Here is a 19,682-nt window from a genome sequence, read left to right as displayed (position 1 = left end):
GAAGACATTCAAATTTGTGCTCGTGTGTGTTGCCTCCTATAAAGTGTGGACTACATCAAAGGGGGAGTGAGGATGATGATTGAGCATCCTTTCTTTCTTTGTTACTTTATTGTTAAAATAAACCCATGTAATAAATAAAGCAATAGCCTAACCTTGGACCAAATGTTTCTCATCAAGCTATAGTCACGGCATCCTTTGCCTACATTTGGTTATCCTCCATGTGGTAAGACCTGCCTAAACGAAACCGAATTTGCTTTAGTTTAGTTTCATTTTCTCTTCTGGCTTTGCCAAAACTCCCGTTTCGGCTAGCCATTATTGTGACTGCACTTGACGTGTTAGACATTAAACTTAAGACGCTCAGATCAGGGTCATGTGCAGCGTGTTGCCAAAACGGCAGATCAGGTAGGACAAGCAATGCATTTATTATTCGACAGTATAACGCGCAGATGTTTGCGTGGGCTATCCGCGTTACAAGGCAAAGGCTATGGTTGCATGCGCGTTATTTTGTAAGACATTGCGTGGGTCTATCTATATCTCTATATCTTTTTCATTCATCTACATTTCTAACAATCATTTGGGTGTTTTCTTAAGGCTAACCGGCAATTTTATTTCCATTCTTTACCTACAATAAAATGATAGATTTGGCAAATTAATAATGTACCGCTTGGTTGGAGATTGTGGCTCAGATATGGTTTTATGTTGTGGGAGACTGTTTTAAATAATAGGCTATTCATAACTGCATCTTCAATCTATTCCTTTATTTATATGCATCACCCACTCTACCTACAATAGCAAAGCTGTGTCTAATCTCCCTTGGACTATTAGCAAATTAAAAAGTGACTTTGAATTCACCTGCTTCTGATGATGACTGAATTCTTCCTGGGTCTGCCCAAATTTTACTTTTCTTGTGAATTACTGCATGTAGCTACTTGTCAGATTCTAGTAAGTGTTTTTGTTTATGTTTTGTTTCCAGCTAGTGCATCTTCGACATGGAGGGAGATTTTGACTCAGGGCAGGAAAATGCCAACTTTGTCTTAGATCAAGAGTACTCAGAACTGTTGCACATCCTCAATAATCAGCCTTCAACGGTCATCCAAAAGTTATGTGCAATGGTCCCTGGTGATACCTTCAACCCCACTAGTTTTTCAACAACAGTAGAAGCTTTGATGGACTTCTACAGTCAAGCAGACTCTTCACTGTGCAGTGGTTTTCTCCAGGGCATATGTTTATTATGTGAGAACATCCCTATGTGGCTGGAAACAAGGCTCATGTCAGTGTCTGGCAATCCAACAAGTAAGTGCTAACAAGTTAATTGCACAAAGTATTTTTATTTGAATGTCAGGGTAGTCATATCCTATGTCAACTATTTTTAACGTGTTGTAACTGAATGTTCCTCACTGACTGATGTTGAAGAGAGGCTCATAGTGAATATCAAAAGATTAAGAGAGCCGAGGCAAATCTCTTATCACTGTGGTTTATGCCTTTATTGTGCCATGAATACAATGTTACTTTGTTCCACAGATTGCTTGTTTGCTTCTTTTTTTTTTTTTTTACAAATTATAAAAAGCAAAATACAGAGTCCTATATTAAGTTGACTGCCTAAATGAATTTAAAAATGAAAGTAGCACTCGCACAGCAAACAATCTGCATATTTGGCAAATCCTTCTTGCGCCACAGAAATCCCCTATAATTCCTGTAATGCTGAAACGTGTTCATTTCTTTTGGACACAACAAAGTTAAAGTGATAGTAGCCTACTATTTTATTGTGCATGCTGAACCTATATTCTGCTTGTTTCTTTGCAGATTTGTGTGACATTTCCAGACTAAGTGTAACAGAGTCTTCTGAGGACCAGATCATTAAACGACCTCGCATTGGTACAAAGTGCTGCCATGTATCCCTCTTAAAACATTTGTAATAATTGCTGTAATTCTGAAAGCCAACTTTATAAGACCGAGCCATAACTATTAAAAATCTGTTTGCACAGCTGTTCAAGTGAAAGCAACAGGAGTTGTCGTTCTCGTGTAATGTGTTAGGGCCAGTGGTAAAAGAGGCATGCTAACAGTGCGCATTTTGAGCATCGGATTACAGAGCTTTAAACCGTACTGCTCCAACATCTCTGTCATTGGACATAATGACACAACTACCAATTTTGATTGGACATAGCTGATCTTTGTCAAATGTTATGTTTTTAACAGAACTGCAGCTGCAATTGTGGAAGAAATAAGAATTGTGGCACTTAATACAAATGGCTAAACTTCTACAAGAATTACAGGGATTTTAGATTTTTGCAGGTTTTAAATTAAATATTAATTTAAATCCTTGTGAAACCAATTTCTGTTTGGTTCTGTTTGGAAATGCTGTGATATTTTATTGACTTTTGTCAGGGATTATTTTGCAATACACTGTTGATTCATGTGTCTTTTAATGCAGATTACTGGGAGCAGTATATCACTTCAGTCAAAGATTGGCAGATAATGAGATGGGAAGCAGCAAGAAAGGGCTTAGTGATGGACGTGGAGCTGGATACTGTGTGGGTTAATGTGAGGAGAGTAAACAAAACCAGAGAACAGACGGACCAAACGCCAAGAACAAAAGGTATCTGGCATAACTATTTGACTGTAGTTTAAAGTTTAGCTCATCATTGCTGTAATTTTATCGAGTAAATTAAGAATGCAGTAATGTCTTAATAAACTCTTTGACAGAACATGAACATGGGCCTCAGGAGGGCCAGGTGACCCTGGACACTTTCCTTCAAGGATGTACAGGAAAAGTCACAGTTTTGAATGGGCCACCAGGATCAGGAAAAACAATTCTCATGTCTCGTTTGGGAGAACTTTGGGCAAATAATTTGGTAAGCTCTCGCAAACTTCTTCATGAAAGTATATTTTACTTTAAGCTCTTGATGGACAATGTTTCTTCTTTGATTTTAGGGCCCCATCCCCTCTTCACACTTGTTCATCCTGCTTGAATTACGCCACCTCAAAGTAATGTCTGAACCCATTTCATTTCATGAACTACTGTTCCAGCATTATCTCCCTTCAGAAGGAAAAGAAGATAAGGAGGTTTGTTGTATTCATGATTTTTAGACATAAAGGACTCTAATCGAACCACTATCAATATTAATCCCCTTTCCTCCGCACAGAACTGGAATTGGTATTATTTGATAAAAAATTCATATATTTTCATTGTTGCTTCATATTTGCTAAACTTTTACAAACGTTTAGGAACTGTTGTCAACTGTCTAAATGAAAGTGTGAAGATGTATTTCACAGCCATCGATAGGTCAGTGTATGACAGTAGTCTGCAGAAAACATCATTTTAATTTGTGTTTCCACAGAATGCCATATTGGATTACCTCCTCTCAAATCCAGAGCAAAGTTGCTGGGTCCTCGATGGCTATGATGAGTTTCAATGCAACGTGGATGAAAGAAACAGCAATGATGCACAGTTGGACCTGAGAAGCCCGAGGCCTGTTGCTGATCTGATCTCAGGGTTGCTAAAACGTCACATTCTTCCAGGCTGCACGGTTATTTTTACTTGTCGTCTGCGTGATAGTACAGCTTTTGAGGGTCAAGCAGATAAAATTGGTCTGCTGCAACATTGGAACCACCATGAAATTAAGAAGTATGTAGACAAGTACTTTGGACTAAAAGGTAATGTTTTGTTGTATTGATAGTTGTGTGTCCTTTTAATTAGCTTCCTAATGCGTATGGTAACTGTCTAGATCATTTGGTTTTTGGGAAGCATGCAACAAAACTGCTCTTCTCAAGCAAACAACTTGTCGCCATGTCATCCATTCCTGCACTTTGCAATATTTCCTGCATTTGCTTAGAATACTTACTTCAAAAAATGCAAGGAAGTGACAAGGACAAAGAACATCTTAAAAAAGACAAAGAGGATGTATTTTCGGTACCTCAGATGCCTTCAACCCTCAGCCAGATCTACCTCATGAGCATTGGAGCATTTCTGAGCTGCGGTTCAGAGCAAGAACATTTGACTACCTCAGTAGATCTTTCCCAGAGGTCAGTCATGCCATCAAACAATGTTCCCGTTATATAAAATATAGTTTCTACCTGGTTCATTATGTGTGAAGCACGTTTTTGTACATGTTTACAGCGTTCTATGCCATTTGGTGAGTCTGATAAGCCACTATAAGTCTGAGCTGACTGATCTATGTAAACTGGCCTGGGAAGGGTTACAGGCAAGAAAAATCTTGTTTCTTGAAGAAGAGATTCCTTATGGCATCGTAGATTTTTCAGTGAATACAGGATTTATTTCAAAGGTAAATATACTGTAGTTTTTTCTATTTTATTAATATTGTGCAAAGACACAGTACTTTTAAGAAAATAAATTGTGTTATTTAATGTGTGATAATCTCCTTTTATTAGACTAAACTGAGACAAAGTGGAATTCTTGTCAATGCCTACTACTTCATACATATCACTGTGCAAGAGTTTCTTTCAGCACTCAAAATAATGACTAGTAAGGATGACAATGAGCTGAAGAACAGGTAAGGCACTGTATAAGCTTTAGCTGTCTGCCAATCGTGACATTAGATAGTTACACCTCATTTGCATACATTTTTTAAAAATAGACTTTAGTTTTAGTTTACAGTTTTAGTTTAGTTTACATATTCAATGACAGCCATACACAGTCACTTTCCAAACTAGGAACGACCCAGGTCTGAAAGGAAGATGAGCTCTGTGAAGACATGTTGAAGACGTATTTTTGACGTTCCCAAAAAGGAGGGCTTAGTGCCGGCATTGGGAGGGGTCGAGTACGGCCAGAGATTTACGCGACAAAGTCTTGTCAGCTTTCACGCTGCTGAAGCCTACACACACAAAAAAAATGTTAGTACTATGTATAATGTATATCTGGCTTAATTGTACGTTGCTATTTTGTAGGCTGAGGCTGAGAACCCGCTGGGCCAGCAAGTCAGACCAGAGAACACTTTTCACCAACTCTCTGCATCTGTTTCTGTCTGGTTTGGCCTCGCCATGCTGTTTGGCAATACTCACTCTTCTGACCAAAGCAGATGAGAATGTTGTCCGAAAACGACAAGAAACTGTTAAAAAATGGATTCAAAATATGTGCCATGCCACATTGACTGGACCAAAGGTAACATTACTACAAATATGCGATGAAGCCAAATGAGGAAGACAGTGTTGGTATTTGTGTATTGAAAACAACACATAAGAGCAATTATATATGTTTTTTCTGTCTCCTTCGGAACACTGTCACTCTGCAGGTACTGGAACTTTGCCATTGTATCTGGGAGTTTCAGGACAACGATCTTTCTAAACAACTCCTGAGGGCCAAGCCTAAACTGGAACTGCACAACATGACCCTGTCGCCTAATGATCTAGAAGTTCTGGCTTTTGTGCTTAACTCCAGTGAGGAGAATATCACTGGTTTAGATTTTCAAGGATGTTCAATCGCACTAGACAGTTTGGAGCTCTTATCTCAGTGCAAAACAATGAATGACCTCAGGTATGTTTTTTTGTTTTATCATTTCCAACATCAGTCAGTCTGATTACCCTTGATTATCCTACTTATTCGACTTTTTACCATAAGAAATAACATTTGTAAAATTCTTTTTTCAGACTGTAAGGAAAAATATGATAGATAGTAAATCAAAGAATTTAAATTTATAGAAACTCTCTAAAGCGCTGTATTCATGATTTTTCTATGTACTTGGCTTGCTTACAGTAGTAGTCAATATTGTACCCGGGGCCGGCCCTTGCCAATTTGGCGCCCTTGGCAAGATTGAACATTTTCATTCGTTTTCAACAAATTTTCATCGTGATGTTACACGACTTCCTGGGGGCGTAGAAGGACCAAAGAGGGCTTGTTTGAAAGCTTTAAATCTCTAGTTTCCAACACAAAAGACCACAAGACCCTATCTGTTCCAAAGTTATGTCTGAAAATCGGCGATGTTGTAGAAGGCGAGAGTATGGGGTTCAAAAATTAAGGCGCAATTCAGCACCCCCTCCAGCAGATGGCGCCTGTGGCGGCTGCCTGAGTCGCCTATGCCTTGGACCGGCCCTGGTTGTACCATTAACTTGTATGTTTCTAATACTGCACTACTTGCACTAATGAAGCTCAGCAGTCCTACCCCCACACTCTACTTCCTGAAGTAAAAAAGCCCATTCATCCCCCCCATAAACTTCATATAGTGTGTTTCATATATTCATATATTGTGTTTAAAACTAGGTCACAAGCTATTTAGCTATTTTTATTTGGTAACTAATGACCATAACACAGTTAATTTAAGTGAAAGAAAAATAAAAAAAAATGTGTTTTTGTTTGTTTTCTGTTTCTTTATTTTGTTTTTTAAGTAAACATTTCAAATGGTGTGTTTTATGAGCATGTGTTACCATCATGGTCTGTAAAGTAAGAATGAACTAATTCTTTCCTACTTCCTGAAATCGTAAGGAAATGTGAGATGGATCTGAAAGATCCTGGCTCTTAAGTCATTATTAAACACAGGCTTGTCATTCTTACCTCCACATGTATGTCTTAACATGCACAACATCGCCCATTTATTCCAAATATATATATATATTTTTTTAATTATTATTATTTTCTAAATAATGGAGCTGGCTCCAAAAAACACGTTTTATTATTATTATTTCCTCCAGAATGGGTTTCAAGGTGGGTGGGACGACATCACTGAGTTTCATGGCTTTATCTGCAGTTGTTGCTCTGAGCATGTAACTACTTTGACCTTACATTCTCCAGCAAATGCAACGCCACACGACTCTTTAAATTAACTACTACTTCAGCTCAGTTATGTCCCTAAGGCACTGCACACTGATGTGCTGAAATGTGGACTTGTATGCTTCATGTTGACATGTTAATAGTAGGCCTGCCCTACTAATAATACAAGTATGTCAGGGGGCAATAGATTCTCACAGAGAGGTTTACAATCATGCTGCAGAAGCACAAAGTTACACAAAATGCAACCAACACCTAACGACGATGACATGTGACAAAGATCCGGTAGCAGACTCAGGATGAGGAAATAGATTTCAGATAATTGTGAATACAAAATTGATTCTTTAGTGACCATGTTTTGACAGTTCTGTGTGTGTCAATATACTTATTGACTTGAGTTTGTCAGTTTTCACAGCCGGAAGTATGGAGACAGCTTTGCTGAGAAATTAATCACTGTTTTACCCAAACTTGAGTCTTTGGAAAAATTTAGGTATTTTTGATTTTCATTGATCAATTTGCATGTTTATGTATCTTCGCCTCAGAAATGTAATATGCTGCATTTATTTTGTTATTAAGTTTCTGTGATGCAAGCCTGACTGCAATAGGAGCAGCTTATCTGGCTTCCGCTCTGCAGGAGTGTCCACGCATTACGGAAATCAAGTATAGTGCTTTTCTTTTTGTAACTGTCATGATAACGATGTCTTTTTGTTTGTGTTAGACTCATTGCACTGTTTGCTTTTCTTGTTAAAATGTTCTTTGTTTTGCAGTCTTAGTGGCAACAATCTTAGAGATGAAGGGACAAAACACATTACTGATATTGTCTCTAAGCTCCCACGGCTTTCCTCTATAAAGTAAGTTTACTGTGTCCATTGTACAGTGTGCTTGGGTGTTCTGAAAGGCACTTTTAAATAAAATATATTATTATTATTTAGTTCATTTTTGTCATGAAATGTTCTTTTTTGTACTTTACACTTCGTCTGTATGCTTTTTACAGTCTTGGCCAAAACAACAACAGCCTGAAAGCAGCCGTATGTTTGATAAAGGAAATATCTTCACTGAACATCCAGCATATTGATATTGAGTGAGTGCTGAGACTATCAACAGTAAAAAAAAAAGAATAAATAAAGGAAACATATATACATGTTACATATTCCATTTCATAAAATTCTCTATTACCTTTGTAGTGGTGGTGTTGAGAACCTAACTGTAACCTTGGATCCAAGCCGTGACAGAAATAGGTGTGTGGTGTAGTTGGTTGAAATGCACTGTGGTCAATATCACAATATTAAAAGTGTGTTCTTTCCTTGTCTTCAGTCCTATAATTGAATCTCAAGCAGAGGTCAGGTAAGATTATTTTCTCACAATACAGGTCTTAATACTTCATTAATGTTGTAAATATATTATATTACACTTTACATTACACATTTTTTATTATTAACACATGGGCTTGTTTCTCTAGTTTGTTAAAACAGAAATGGAGCAAGTCTGAGATGAAAAAGTTTGCACAGACACTCACACAGTACCCCCCAATATCTGTCCTTAAGTAAGTAATACATTGAGTAGATTAATGAGGATGAAGTCATGAAGCATTGCAAATATCTTTGTCCATGTGATTTGCAGTTTGTCTGGAGGTCAGTGGAAAGTAGAAACATTAAAGGAGCTTGTAAACTTTTTGCCAAAGTTCAACATCACTGAAAAGATTATGTAAGTCGGAACACAATCATATAATATTGTGACACAAATAACATGAAATGTGCTGCCAGGCCCAGATTTTATCTGCAAATTGTTGATAGGTGTGTGAAGCCCTTGACTGTAACAATGTGCTTGTTTTCAGTTTGAACAGCAGCTGCTCCTCAATTGAAGCTGTGATTGTTCTCACCACACTGATGTCAGATTGCACCACTTTCAGTGAGATTCACATTAGGTAAAGCTATTTGTATTTACCAACTATTTACCCTCCTCGCAATATTGCCTGTTATGTTTAAAGGTTTTCAGTAAAATTGAGGGGAAAAAAAGATCTTAACCCTCCTTCAGATGACTGAGACTTCAGTTTTGATTGTCTTTTTGTGATGGTCTTTGAATTGCCTTGTACCGTGTACAAAATATACCGTATGTTCAATGATTCCTCTAGATCCATGCAGCAATGTAAGACAAATGTAACAAAAATCTCAAATTTGGCCAAAAAAAATACTTGGGCAATTACGCTAGGTGGCTGACTGTATTGTTAGTTGTTTGTTTGTTTGTTTGTTTGTTTGTTTGGTTGGTTGTTGTTTTTTGTTGTTTTTTTTTACATTTTTTTACAGTTTTACAGTCATCAGTTAAAATGATCCTGAAATAATGTTTTTCTCTTTTCAGGCGCAAAAGCCCCTCTACAGTCACCATTGTATGTGGTGGGTCTGGCTCCAAATCACTCAGGTTTGTATTTCACTCATATTTCATCAACATAAGTTATCAAATCTAATGTAAATAAACATTTACAAACTTCTAAAGCATATGCCTTTTATAGTCTTAGCAGCTGTGCTCTGAAGCCTTTACATCTGGATAAAATTCTGCAGAGTTTGGGGCAACCATCCAATCTCACCAGTCTAGAGTAATGTGATATAAATGCACATAGACCAGTTTTGATAACAAACTGTATAATGCAGCATTTTTTATTTTAGTTTGTCCAACAATGCTCTCAGTGACGAAGGAATGGAAATACTCTTCAATGGCTTGTCTTTTTTTACAAGAATCCATGAAATAAAGTGAGTACTCAGAGTGCGCATATAGACTTGATATCGACTGCAAAGTGGCATTTGTTCAAATACAGGGTTGTTTAGTGTGGGAAATATGGCCTTTCCACTGAATCACTAGTTTGTGATTGTTTACAGTGCCAGTAACAATGGCGTTACTGTGGAAGGAGTCAAACTGTTGTCAGAGGCTTTATGTTTCCACAACCGTTTAACTCAAGTTCATACAAGGTACTGTTTTAAATTGATTTGTAACATTTTCTAACTTGAGCATACCATTGTGCAATGTTTGACTCTTGCGTGTTTCCAGTCATAATGGCAGTCAGACAATACTTCTAAAGTTTTGCTCTGATCAAGGGTGAGATTCTTCAGAAACTATTTTCTGTGTGGACATATTCTTGATTCATTTGCATCATTAGCTTTGTTCATTTGTGTACAATTTCTTTTTAGCACTGATGAGCTCAGGATTTTCAGGTATTTTATGTTCCATACTTGTGCACTTCATTGTGTGATAAGCAACCAATGTGTCTTGCTAATTAACTTTATATTACAGAGCAAACAACAGCTGCTTGAGGCCAGAACAAGTTACTTCACTTTGTACAAAGCTGATCCACTGTCGCACCTTGTTACAGTTGGAGTGAGGGCAAATGCATTTTGATCAAAGACAAAATATATATTTTGTTTGTTTGTTTTTAATGATCCCACGTTATGCTGTTGCAGCTTGTCTCACAGCCCACTGAGTAATGACACAATCAAGAACTTGGTGGAAGTCCTGCCAAAGATGACTTCACTGCAGACGCTCAAGTAACTAAATGCTCAGTCAATTAGCAAACAAGCAATTTATTCATACAGCACCTTTTGCAGACACAATAGATCACACACAAAAATAAATACGAGTTCAAGGTTCTCATTACCAGAGAAAGTTGTTCATATTATTGTATTATTTATTATCAGTTATTTCAATTACTTAATGAATGGGCGAGTTGCCATGTATAAAGGTAAATGCCATCCTCAAAGCAAAGTCAAACTGTCCCCATGTCTCTGTTCTATAAATGTTTGTGACAAAGTAAAGAATGAGCATTTCCGACAGATGCTTATGCTTCTGTTTCGGCACAAATAGTTCAGGTCAGCTTGTTGCTAAAGGAGAAAGTGGAATGTCTCCTCTAACCCTAAATATGGCAACCACAGAAGCAGGTGTGGGGGGCCATTTCTCAGCCACTATTGACATTTGGTGTCCCATGTCACAGCGTATATAGCTGTACAGGGTTCTTGCGTCTGCCTGTGCGGGGGCACCTTGCAGCCTGATCATGTAGCAGCTGCTCCATGCCTCAGTGTCAAGAAGTTGCTCACTCCTCTGAGCTGCGCTGGTGGAGGTGTCAATGTTGGTGTTATGGTGCAAAGTCTGTGTCTCAAAATCACATTTTCCTCAACCTTGAAAGCCATGGTCATGCCCTTCTTGGAAAACTGATTGTGACATTCACCTTTTAGATAAAGCAGCCAAGTAGGCCAACGTGAAGGCCAACGAATATTAGTGAACTGTTGCTTGTTAGTGTACAAGGCGACTCACAGCCAGAAGGTCCTGGGTTTCAATCCCAGACCGTTTGGCGTTTGCATGTTTTCCCCGTGTTTGGGTGGGTGGGATTTTCTTCCAAGTGCTCCAGTTTCTCCCATCAACTCAAAACATGTTCAATAGCCTTGAAGCTCCAGCTAGGGGGTCCTGACCAAATCTAACTCTACATCGAAAGATGGGACCTCAGGCAATTCTCAGGTTACCTTTGCTGTATTGAAGAATGGGTCAATACGACGCCTAAACACAAAGTTAATTTTTATTGATATTTCGTCTGATGTTTGGCAAAGATTAATGCTTTTTCATCTTATCCCATTACACTATTGAATTAGCCTGACTGCCTCTTCTATGTCCATGCCTGGAGCTCTGATGTTGGTCAGAGGATTGACTGACTGTCAGCGAGTTAAATCAGTGCAGCTCAGGTATTTCATTTTATTTCATCTTCACCTGATTACATACATTTGTCAGTAACAAAAAGTAATCCAGATTCAAATTCAGTCCACAGAGAGAGTCCTTAGTCCTCTTTGATAAAAAGAAGCAAAATCAATTCAGCTGCCGGTAAAATCACACTGAAATGTTAAATGCTGCTTTAATTGGATGTGTCATATTTAAACTGCTGTTTATAACCAGGCTCAGCCATTTCCATGTGGACAGGCACAGCTTAGGGATGCTGCTGGAGACACTGCAGAGCGGACCTCAACTCTCAGAGCTGGAGTATGGTTCTTCTAGATGTTATAATTTTGTGAAGTTTATGGAAATGCTTATACTTTATATATGAAGATTAAACATTTATTTTGAAGACTGAACATTTTTTCAACTCTTGTAGTTTATCAAACAACAATTTGAGTGAAAATGAAGTGAAACATTTTGCGGAGACTCTGCCGAGGCTTAAAGTCAATAACTATATCAAGTAAGATGGTTCAAATGAAAATATAATTCTTCTGTACAGCAATCAATCCATATTTTTGATAGTTATCTTTTTTTTTCCTACACAGTTTGAGCAACAATGGGCTGAACGAGCAGGCGATGTTGGAAGTGGCGAACACTCTGTCCACATGTGACAATGTTTCTGCTGTTGAGGTTTGGTAGGTTTTAGAACATTATGCACTTGGGCTGTACAATACGAGAAAAAAGTTACAATGTTCAATAACTGGGTAACGCTCCATAGTATGACGTATTGATGAATTCTAGCATGAATTATGCAGTTATTCATGCACCCTTATTACAAAGCATTACCAATTATGGTTTATTGTTACAGTATTGTAGTAGTTCAGCTCGTTTTTAAGTTGCCATGTCTTTTAAGCTTGTGTTTGCAAAACTGTGACATACTGTTCAACCCCGTTATACACATTTATATATCTTTATGTGGGTGTTAATGTTTCATTTATCTAACACTTGTTATAGCTTGGCACAAGACCCAAAGTGCATCATCTGGCTTAAAAAAGGACAAGTGAAACAGCTGAGGTAGGATCAGAATTAATGTTCAGTAGCTCTATTAGTCAACAGAATAAAGCACTTTACTGCAGTGGTTCCCAACCATTGGTGCGGAGACCCCTGGGGGAATGCAAGCACTTGGCAGGAGTAACTTGTCATTATTCCAGAAGGGAAAAAAAGTAAAATAAAGTAAAGCGAGTGCATTTTCTCCAGTTCAGCTTTATCCAAATCTAAAAGCTTATCGACTGGATTTTGCAGACTATAGGCCTGAGTAACGCGTCGTTTGAAAGTTAAGACTTACAGAAACTGATCTAAACTGACTTTTTTCCTCACATTGTTGCCATGTTGTTGTTGTCACTTTTAACACGTTCTTTTACATCTCATTTTGTCCACTTTTTTGTTGATCTTTTGTTGCTCTTTTGTGGCTTTAATTTGTCACTTTTTGACACGTTTTTGTTGCTATTGTGACACTGATCAGTTAAATTTAATTTTATCACACATTTTATGGTATTAGGGTGTTTTAGAATTATTTTGAACACAACACACATCTTTGTGCAGAAAGAGGAGTTTTAGTTGAGCATTTTCTAAATAATTGACAAAACCTTTGGGGTAGGGGATACTCGGAGTATTAACGAAAGAGGTACATTAGAACAGGGGTTCCAAAGTGTCAGGCCGCGACTCCCAAAATCACTCAACCAATTCGTTTTTACGATAATTTAAGGTGCAAAACATTCAAAATCGTGTTTAATTATGTTAGTTTGGCTACTGTGTATAATGTTTTCAATCAAAAATACAAGAAACTCAATCTCAAAATCATCTTGCTTCACTGCCACTTCAGTGTCCTGCGACCCCCCAGGGTGTCCCGACTCCCACTTTGGGAACCACTGCCTGACAACAAAGGTTGGGAACTGCTTTACAGCTCTACAATTTTGTGTATATAATTTGTGTCAGGGTCACCGGGGCAACGCTGACTCGAAAACACCAAGGCCAGTTGGTAAAGATAGTATCCTGGTCTCGCTGGCCAATCAAAATAGAGTAAGTTCTGTGTATATAATGATTATTTCATTCATTATTTGACATTTATTTTTGCATTGAATGTACTTTTGATGTGTTGTGTGATATTAAGATCTGACTTTCAGGTTGAAGAACTGTTTTTCAGAGAGTATAGAAGAATTTGTTGAAATGTTCAATAGCAGTAGTGCCGGATGCACTTTAACGTAAGTTAAAATGAATGGTATTGTTTGCAACTTAAAACATAATATAGAAAAGTCTGTCATTGCAGTATCGAAGAGTCCTGGATCCGGTCAGAGGAGGCTGTGAGGCTGTTGTGTCACTGTCTGGAGCTTAATAGAAACATAAGCTCTATCAGGTACAAAAGTAAATGTCATGTGGCCATCTAACATGTAATATGACTAATGTAATATTATATGTGTATCCACAGCATTCAACAGACAACATTACACCTGAGTTTGGAGACATCCAATGACACAAGCCACTACTCAGTTTGGTAATACCTTGATATGTTTTACTGCTATAATATAGTTATGTTGAGTTGCTTTTGCACCATTGTCACCAGTCTGATGCGAAGTGACCAAATCAGAAATAGGAGATTGAATAAATTCACCTGTACAATTCTGGATTTCTGTAAACAGATTAAAAACAAAACAAAAAAAACACTGACGTATACACGGGACCCATCGTTTATAGTTTGCTAACCTCATCCGTATTGGTTGTGTATCTGCAAAGATACACAACATGTGTGCATTGTTGTCATGGGCCATGTATGTTATACCGTGATCAACCAGTGGATGGTGCCAACTAGAAAGCTGATCTATGCAAAGTCATACCTTATTGCAGTAAGTTAAGACTTCATGACTTTACTTTTTTTTTTTTTTCAGTGGAGACCCAGATCAACAAGCCTTTACAGCCACAAGGAAAATTGGGTACTTTTGTATTTGAAACCAGCTGACATTTTCCCTGTCTTGTTACATATTCTCACTCCTTTGCTCAAGTCTTGTAGATTGTGGGACACAGGGAGGTCATCTTGCGCTCATGGAAGATACTCTTCGGAGATGTCCTTTCTTAACAGAGTTAGAGTTAGTGTGATTTAATTCAACTTTTTGAAATCCATCATGTAATTTACATATTAAGAGTTCATTTGCAAAAAAAAGTGCCATTGAAAAAAAACGTATGCTTGCAAATTTCTCTTTATAGCAGTATATTTCATTACACATTTGTATCTGTGCCATAAAAATAAAAGTCACTTGTTCGTAATTAAATTCACATAACTTTAGTTTTGTAAGTGGCATCTGTCACAAATATTTGCTTTTGCAAATGAACTCTTCATATACTGTATTTTATCCAACATTATTATTCCCCTAATATTTTTAGTTTTTCACACAACTGTCTTGGTGAAATTGGAGCAGAGTTTCTCTCTTTCATCATTCCCTCAATGCCAAAGCTGACATCCCTCAGGTAGCATTTTCCACATAGTCGACTCTAGACAATCTGTTTTTATCTGACTAAAGGATGTGTTTTGTGCAGTGTTGACCATGAGTTGAGCAGATGTGAACATTTTGTGGAAATCCTATGCAAGTCCTTGCCCCAGTGTAAAAACCTTCAGAACTTGAGGTAATTAACTATCAGCCATTGTCTGTTGTTTACTCATAATATCATGTTACAATTTTGTCACATACTGGTTCTTAATATGTTCATATTTATCTAGTCTTTCAGGTGGTGTGATTAGTGAGACGGCAGCTGAAACAATGATCAGTGTGTTACCAAGTCTTAAATTGCTGAAGTAAGTTTTTGGCTCATTCACAATGTGATATTGTATATTTAAAAGCTCTGCTCTTTGTTGTAGTCTGTCATTTTGTTCCTGGTCGAATTCTGGAGTTCTGCTGCTCACCAGAAGTCTGGCACTTTGTGAACATCTTGAGGAGCTTTGGTAACGCAAGCTTTCATTTCCGTCACAAAATGTAAATATTTTTTTATTTTTTTTAGAGAAATTCAGAAACTGAGTAATTCAGATTTGATTCAGATTATTCATTTTAGGAAAAGAAAATACACAGCAAATGGCTTTACTTGTCTGCTGCAACCAATGACCTTTATACCCTGTCTGTCAGCTGAGTTCCTGAAAATAGTTTGTCCTTCCTAATGTCAGCCACATAACCTCATGAATGTCAAAACTAGTCATAAAACAAAGTTTTATATGGTCTTTAAATTGTTAACAGTTAACAGTTCAGTCAAAGTATTAACTACCTCATACTCTGTTTACATATTTCTATTTATGGCTATGTTAAAGTTACATTTGTTTCCATATATAAAGTTTAGATGCTGTCCATCTTCATCAAGAAAGCAAAATGTGCCTTGTCCAGTCTCTGACAAATACTAAAACATTACGTGTTCTCAAGTAAGTTCATTATACTAATTTAGGCTTATTTATTGGTTTATTTATTTAATTGGTGGTATAAGATTAGTACTTCCTTTGTCACTGTCCAATGTACATGCTGGCACTATTATCCTAAGCGTTTATGCTCGTTCTACTCAAATTATCTATTATCATTCCAGGGATGAGCTGCATTTGCTCGCACTCGCACTGTGATCGCATTGCAGCTACTGTAGCTGCAGTTTATCATACCTTCATGTCAGCAACTCATTGAGAGTAAATAAATTATAGTGCTTGATCTCTGGGGTCCCATTTCTCAAATTAGATTCATATCCCTTGATAGTGCCTGGTAGTGGATGTTTGGCAATGACACAACATAACTGAAATGTCAGTGCTGCTTAACCACATATAAAACTCTTGTTAGCAGCTGGTAGAGCCAGACTATTTCAGAAACAGATCCGGATCTCTGCGGCCTCAACATAATCTGTGCCTTGTAGAAGTGTTATAAAGTATCCGTACGTTCAAAATTGATTGATTGATAATTCCGAGTTCAATGTACATTACATGTAAACGTGTCTATTTTTTACATTAACATGCGCAGCTTTTACAACATTTTAACATGCATTCTTGACATTTTCACATGCTTCCATATATATATATATAATACTGTGCTTAAACTCGAAAATGTAGAAGTAGGTAGAAAAGGTAGAAGTATAACTTATAAGTTCCCACCCCTGTAAGTATCATCATTTCATTTGTTGGAGCCAGTAGCAGAGCAATACACAACAACCTGATGGCAACAATCAGGAATAATAGCCTACATAACAACTTTAACTAATTCATTTTGGTTGAAATTTCAACGGTCTTCACTGTTACCCGTAATTTATGTTTGTTACTTTCTTCTACTTTAGTTGTTAAATAAATGAAAATAAATAGGTTGACATATTATCTGTATCTGGACTTACTGTGAGGAGACACAACCATTTCTTTTAACTTTCAGGCTCAGTAAAGTGTCGACTTCATCAAATGTGTTGGATGTTCTTGTTGCCTTGAAAGGACTTGCCCATTTGGAGAATTTAGAGTAAGTATGAAAACAAGTTTTTGTAAATCATGCTTGAAATTAATGGAAATATTATTTTTAGAATGGGCAGCTGGAAGATGAATGATAGGGAAGTAGAGCAGCTGATGAGGCTTCTTCCTCTCTGGACACATCTCCAAAAGATCTGGTAGGTTAAGTAAAGTTAAACCTTGTGCATATGTGTAACCTCTCTCATAATAAATGTTTTTGACAATAGATGAAGTAATCATTCAGATTAGTACATCTTACATGGAATATATGAATAACAAATGCATTTATTCCACTTCTTCAGTTTGTCCAAGACCCTTTACGATGACCAATCAGGCGCCAAACTGCTGGAGGCTCTAAAGAACTGTACCCATCTGAAGGAGCTTAAGTAAGACAGATAGAATGCTTACATTTGCTTATATATATATTAGTTCTTATAATTTGTAATTACCGTAATATATATTTTGTTATTTCACAGCATATCACACAACCATTTGGGTGAACTTACTGCAACAAAGATGGCACTGGTGTTTCCTTCATTGATTCATCTTTGTGTAATTGAGTAAGTCGATCTTGACTTGTCTTACATTTAAAATGTGTTTGTGTGTGTATGTTGTTAGTTTACTGTATGCATGGTGGTGCAGCGGTTAGCACTTGTGCGTCACAGCTAGAGGGTCCCGGGTTCGATTCCCATCTGGACGAGGCCTTTCTGTGTGTTCTCCCCATGTCCCCATCACTAAAAACATGTACAATTGCTCAGGATGAATGAGAGTGTGTTTGAGAGTACCTGTGTGGGACAGCGGATGCAAATTAGCCCAAGGCTTCAATCCGGTGTGGCGCGTTTACATGCATGAGTCCCATGTATGTTCATTAACATGCACTGTCCCAACTAAATAAACAAATACATGCATTTCAGTCATGACTTTTGTTGGTGGTGATGGTGGCCATTTTGAATACCGATGTAGAATTATGCAGTACATGAACATGTAGCAACAATATCTCTACTCAGACAGCTGATCGACAGTGGCATTTTTATGTACTCGTAATCATTGCTCATAAAGATAACACTAAAAACACGGCCCCAGAGACACGTTTATGCAAAGAAACCAGTGAGTCAGTGTTTAAGCTGCTCAAGACATTAGCATTCTACTCAGCTCTGACCTCTCCAAGAGAAAGCCCTGAACCGCACTCCAAACATCAAGGCTTGGATACAACATGTGACAGAGGTCAGAGCTGAGCTGTTACTGTAGTATTTCCTCAGTGTTCATAGATGTGAGCCACACATGTGTGTTCATCGTGTTGAAGCCATAGACACTTGCTAACCGGTAGCATGCTAACGTCTTGAGCAGCTTAAACACTGAGACTGAGACTGTTGACATGACAAACTGTAAAAATCACAGAGAGAGGTTTTCCTCTTTCATGTGTCAATTTAGTCTGAGCAGTGCAGCAGGTCTTTAGTGAATCCTGCTGTAGCTCCACAGACAGCGCTGCTACGTCTGTGCCACATTTGCTCTCTGGGGGCCGTGTTTTAACTGTTATCTTCTTGAGCAATGATTACGAGTAAATAAAAATGCCACTGTCGATCAGTTGTCATTCATTTTCATCCTGAGTAGAGATATTGTTACATGTTGTAGTACTGTATAGTTCTACTTTGGTATTCAAAACGGCTGCAAGAACGATGCGTGATGTCCTTGGAAACGCATGTATACATTATTTTCTCCTTTCATTTCTAGTATTTCAGAGAACAATATTGGGCCTAAAGGTTGTGTAAATTTGGCCAAAGCAATATCCTGCTTGAAGAGCCTTACCAAGATGAAGTATGGCAATTTAAATATCTTTCTTTTTAATAACCCAAACATTTTGTGAATGGATTCATGCACAGTGCTCAAGCTCATGTTTCTCTTTTAGTCTGACCTGCATTGGAACATCAGAGTTGTGTGTTGTTGTTGCAAGTCTGGCCAACTGTCCCCAGATACAGGATGTGAGGTAAAACTTGTGTTACCAAATCAGTAAAATGTCAATAACATGTCATCATATTTTCTGTTGCATGTTGTGATTTCTAACCAGGTTGGGATGGAATAGCTGTGGTGATGATTTGGCACTGGAGTTAGTCAGAGTGCTGCCCTTCTGTCAAAGTTTAGAAAAAATTGAGTAAGATAACCATTCATTTGCCTCTAAAGCCATTCTGATTAACATTTTAGTCTGTAAACATTAGAATGATTTCCTTAATTTCATTGTGAGTGTAAAATTTAAGATTTTGTTGTTGTTCTTTGAAGTCTGGAGTGTAACCATGTGAGTCTTGTTGGTGCTGAAGCCCTTCTTAAAGCTATGGAATCCTCACTTGCTCTGAAGATCATCAGGTTCGCTTTTGTGACACATGCAATGTTGTAATATTATAAGATTATTTGTAACTTATAGTTTCCATGTTTTTCCCCCTCTTTTTAGGCTGTGGAAAAACAAAGTCCCACCGGTTGCAGCAGAAAGGCTCAGTCTGAAGGATAAAAGACTCAGTTTCTCCTCAACCTAAACGCTGCTTGGTCATGGCCTTACTGTAGGTTCCAGCTACAAACATATCAGTGGCATAAGCTAAGAATTATCTTGTACAAACAGATGTTTAAAATTGTGAATGTAAAGGTAAAATGCAGGAACCTTCAGTCTTCCATAAACTGTACTGGGTGCACTGATCAGCTTGAAGATTGAGTTTGCCAAGATTTTGAATGTATTGTTATTAGAACAGTTTACTTTAACCGTGTGCTGAATTTTTTTCTATTTATTTATAA

The 19,682-nt window shown here is 37.6% G+C and overlaps 1 protein-coding gene across 1 annotated transcript; it reads left to right on the top strand.

The window, feature by feature from the left end:
- Positions 1-336: 336 nt before the first annotated feature.
- Positions 337-19,453, top strand: nlrc5 (NLR family, CARD domain containing 5). The gene is made up of 55 exons (XM_079568464.1): positions 337-402; positions 974-1,293; positions 1,804-1,875; positions 2,432-2,596; positions 2,704-2,852; positions 2,932-3,063; positions 3,339-3,654; positions 3,726-4,023; positions 4,118-4,283; positions 4,390-4,511; positions 4,906-5,119; positions 5,250-5,491; positions 7,125-7,208; positions 7,295-7,378; positions 7,486-7,569; positions 7,713-7,799; positions 7,903-7,956; positions 8,033-8,062; positions 8,178-8,261; positions 8,339-8,422; positions 8,553-8,642; positions 9,074-9,133; positions 9,225-9,308; positions 9,379-9,462; positions 9,589-9,678; positions 9,758-9,805; positions 9,898-9,921; positions 10,001-10,084; positions 10,168-10,251; positions 11,347-11,436; positions 11,513-11,572; positions 11,645-11,728; positions 11,841-11,924; positions 12,010-12,099; positions 12,419-12,478; positions 13,400-13,483; positions 13,588-13,665; positions 13,731-13,817; positions 13,890-13,955; positions 14,347-14,391; positions 14,461-14,544; positions 14,840-14,923; positions 14,993-15,079; positions 15,174-15,248; positions 15,312-15,395; positions 15,777-15,860; positions 16,837-16,917; positions 16,979-17,062; positions 17,207-17,290; positions 17,381-17,464; positions 18,636-18,719; positions 18,811-18,888; positions 18,970-19,053; positions 19,179-19,262; positions 19,321-19,453. The coding sequence occupies exons 2-55, from the start codon at positions 990-992 to the stop codon at positions 19,427-19,429; spliced, it is 5,517 nt and encodes a 1,838-aa protein (XP_079424590.1). The 5' UTR covers positions 337-402; positions 974-989; the 3' UTR covers positions 19,430-19,453.
- Positions 19,454-19,682: the final 229 nt, after the last annotated feature.

The sequence above is a fragment of the Gobius niger genome, assembly GCF_951799975.1.
Source record: "Gobius niger genome assembly, chromosome: 12".
NCBI classification, from domain to species: Eukaryota; Metazoa; Chordata; class Actinopteri; order Gobiiformes; family Gobiidae; genus Gobius; species Gobius niger.
Note: the sequence above shows the minus strand (reverse complement) of the source record. Positions and strands in the feature narration are given on the sequence as shown.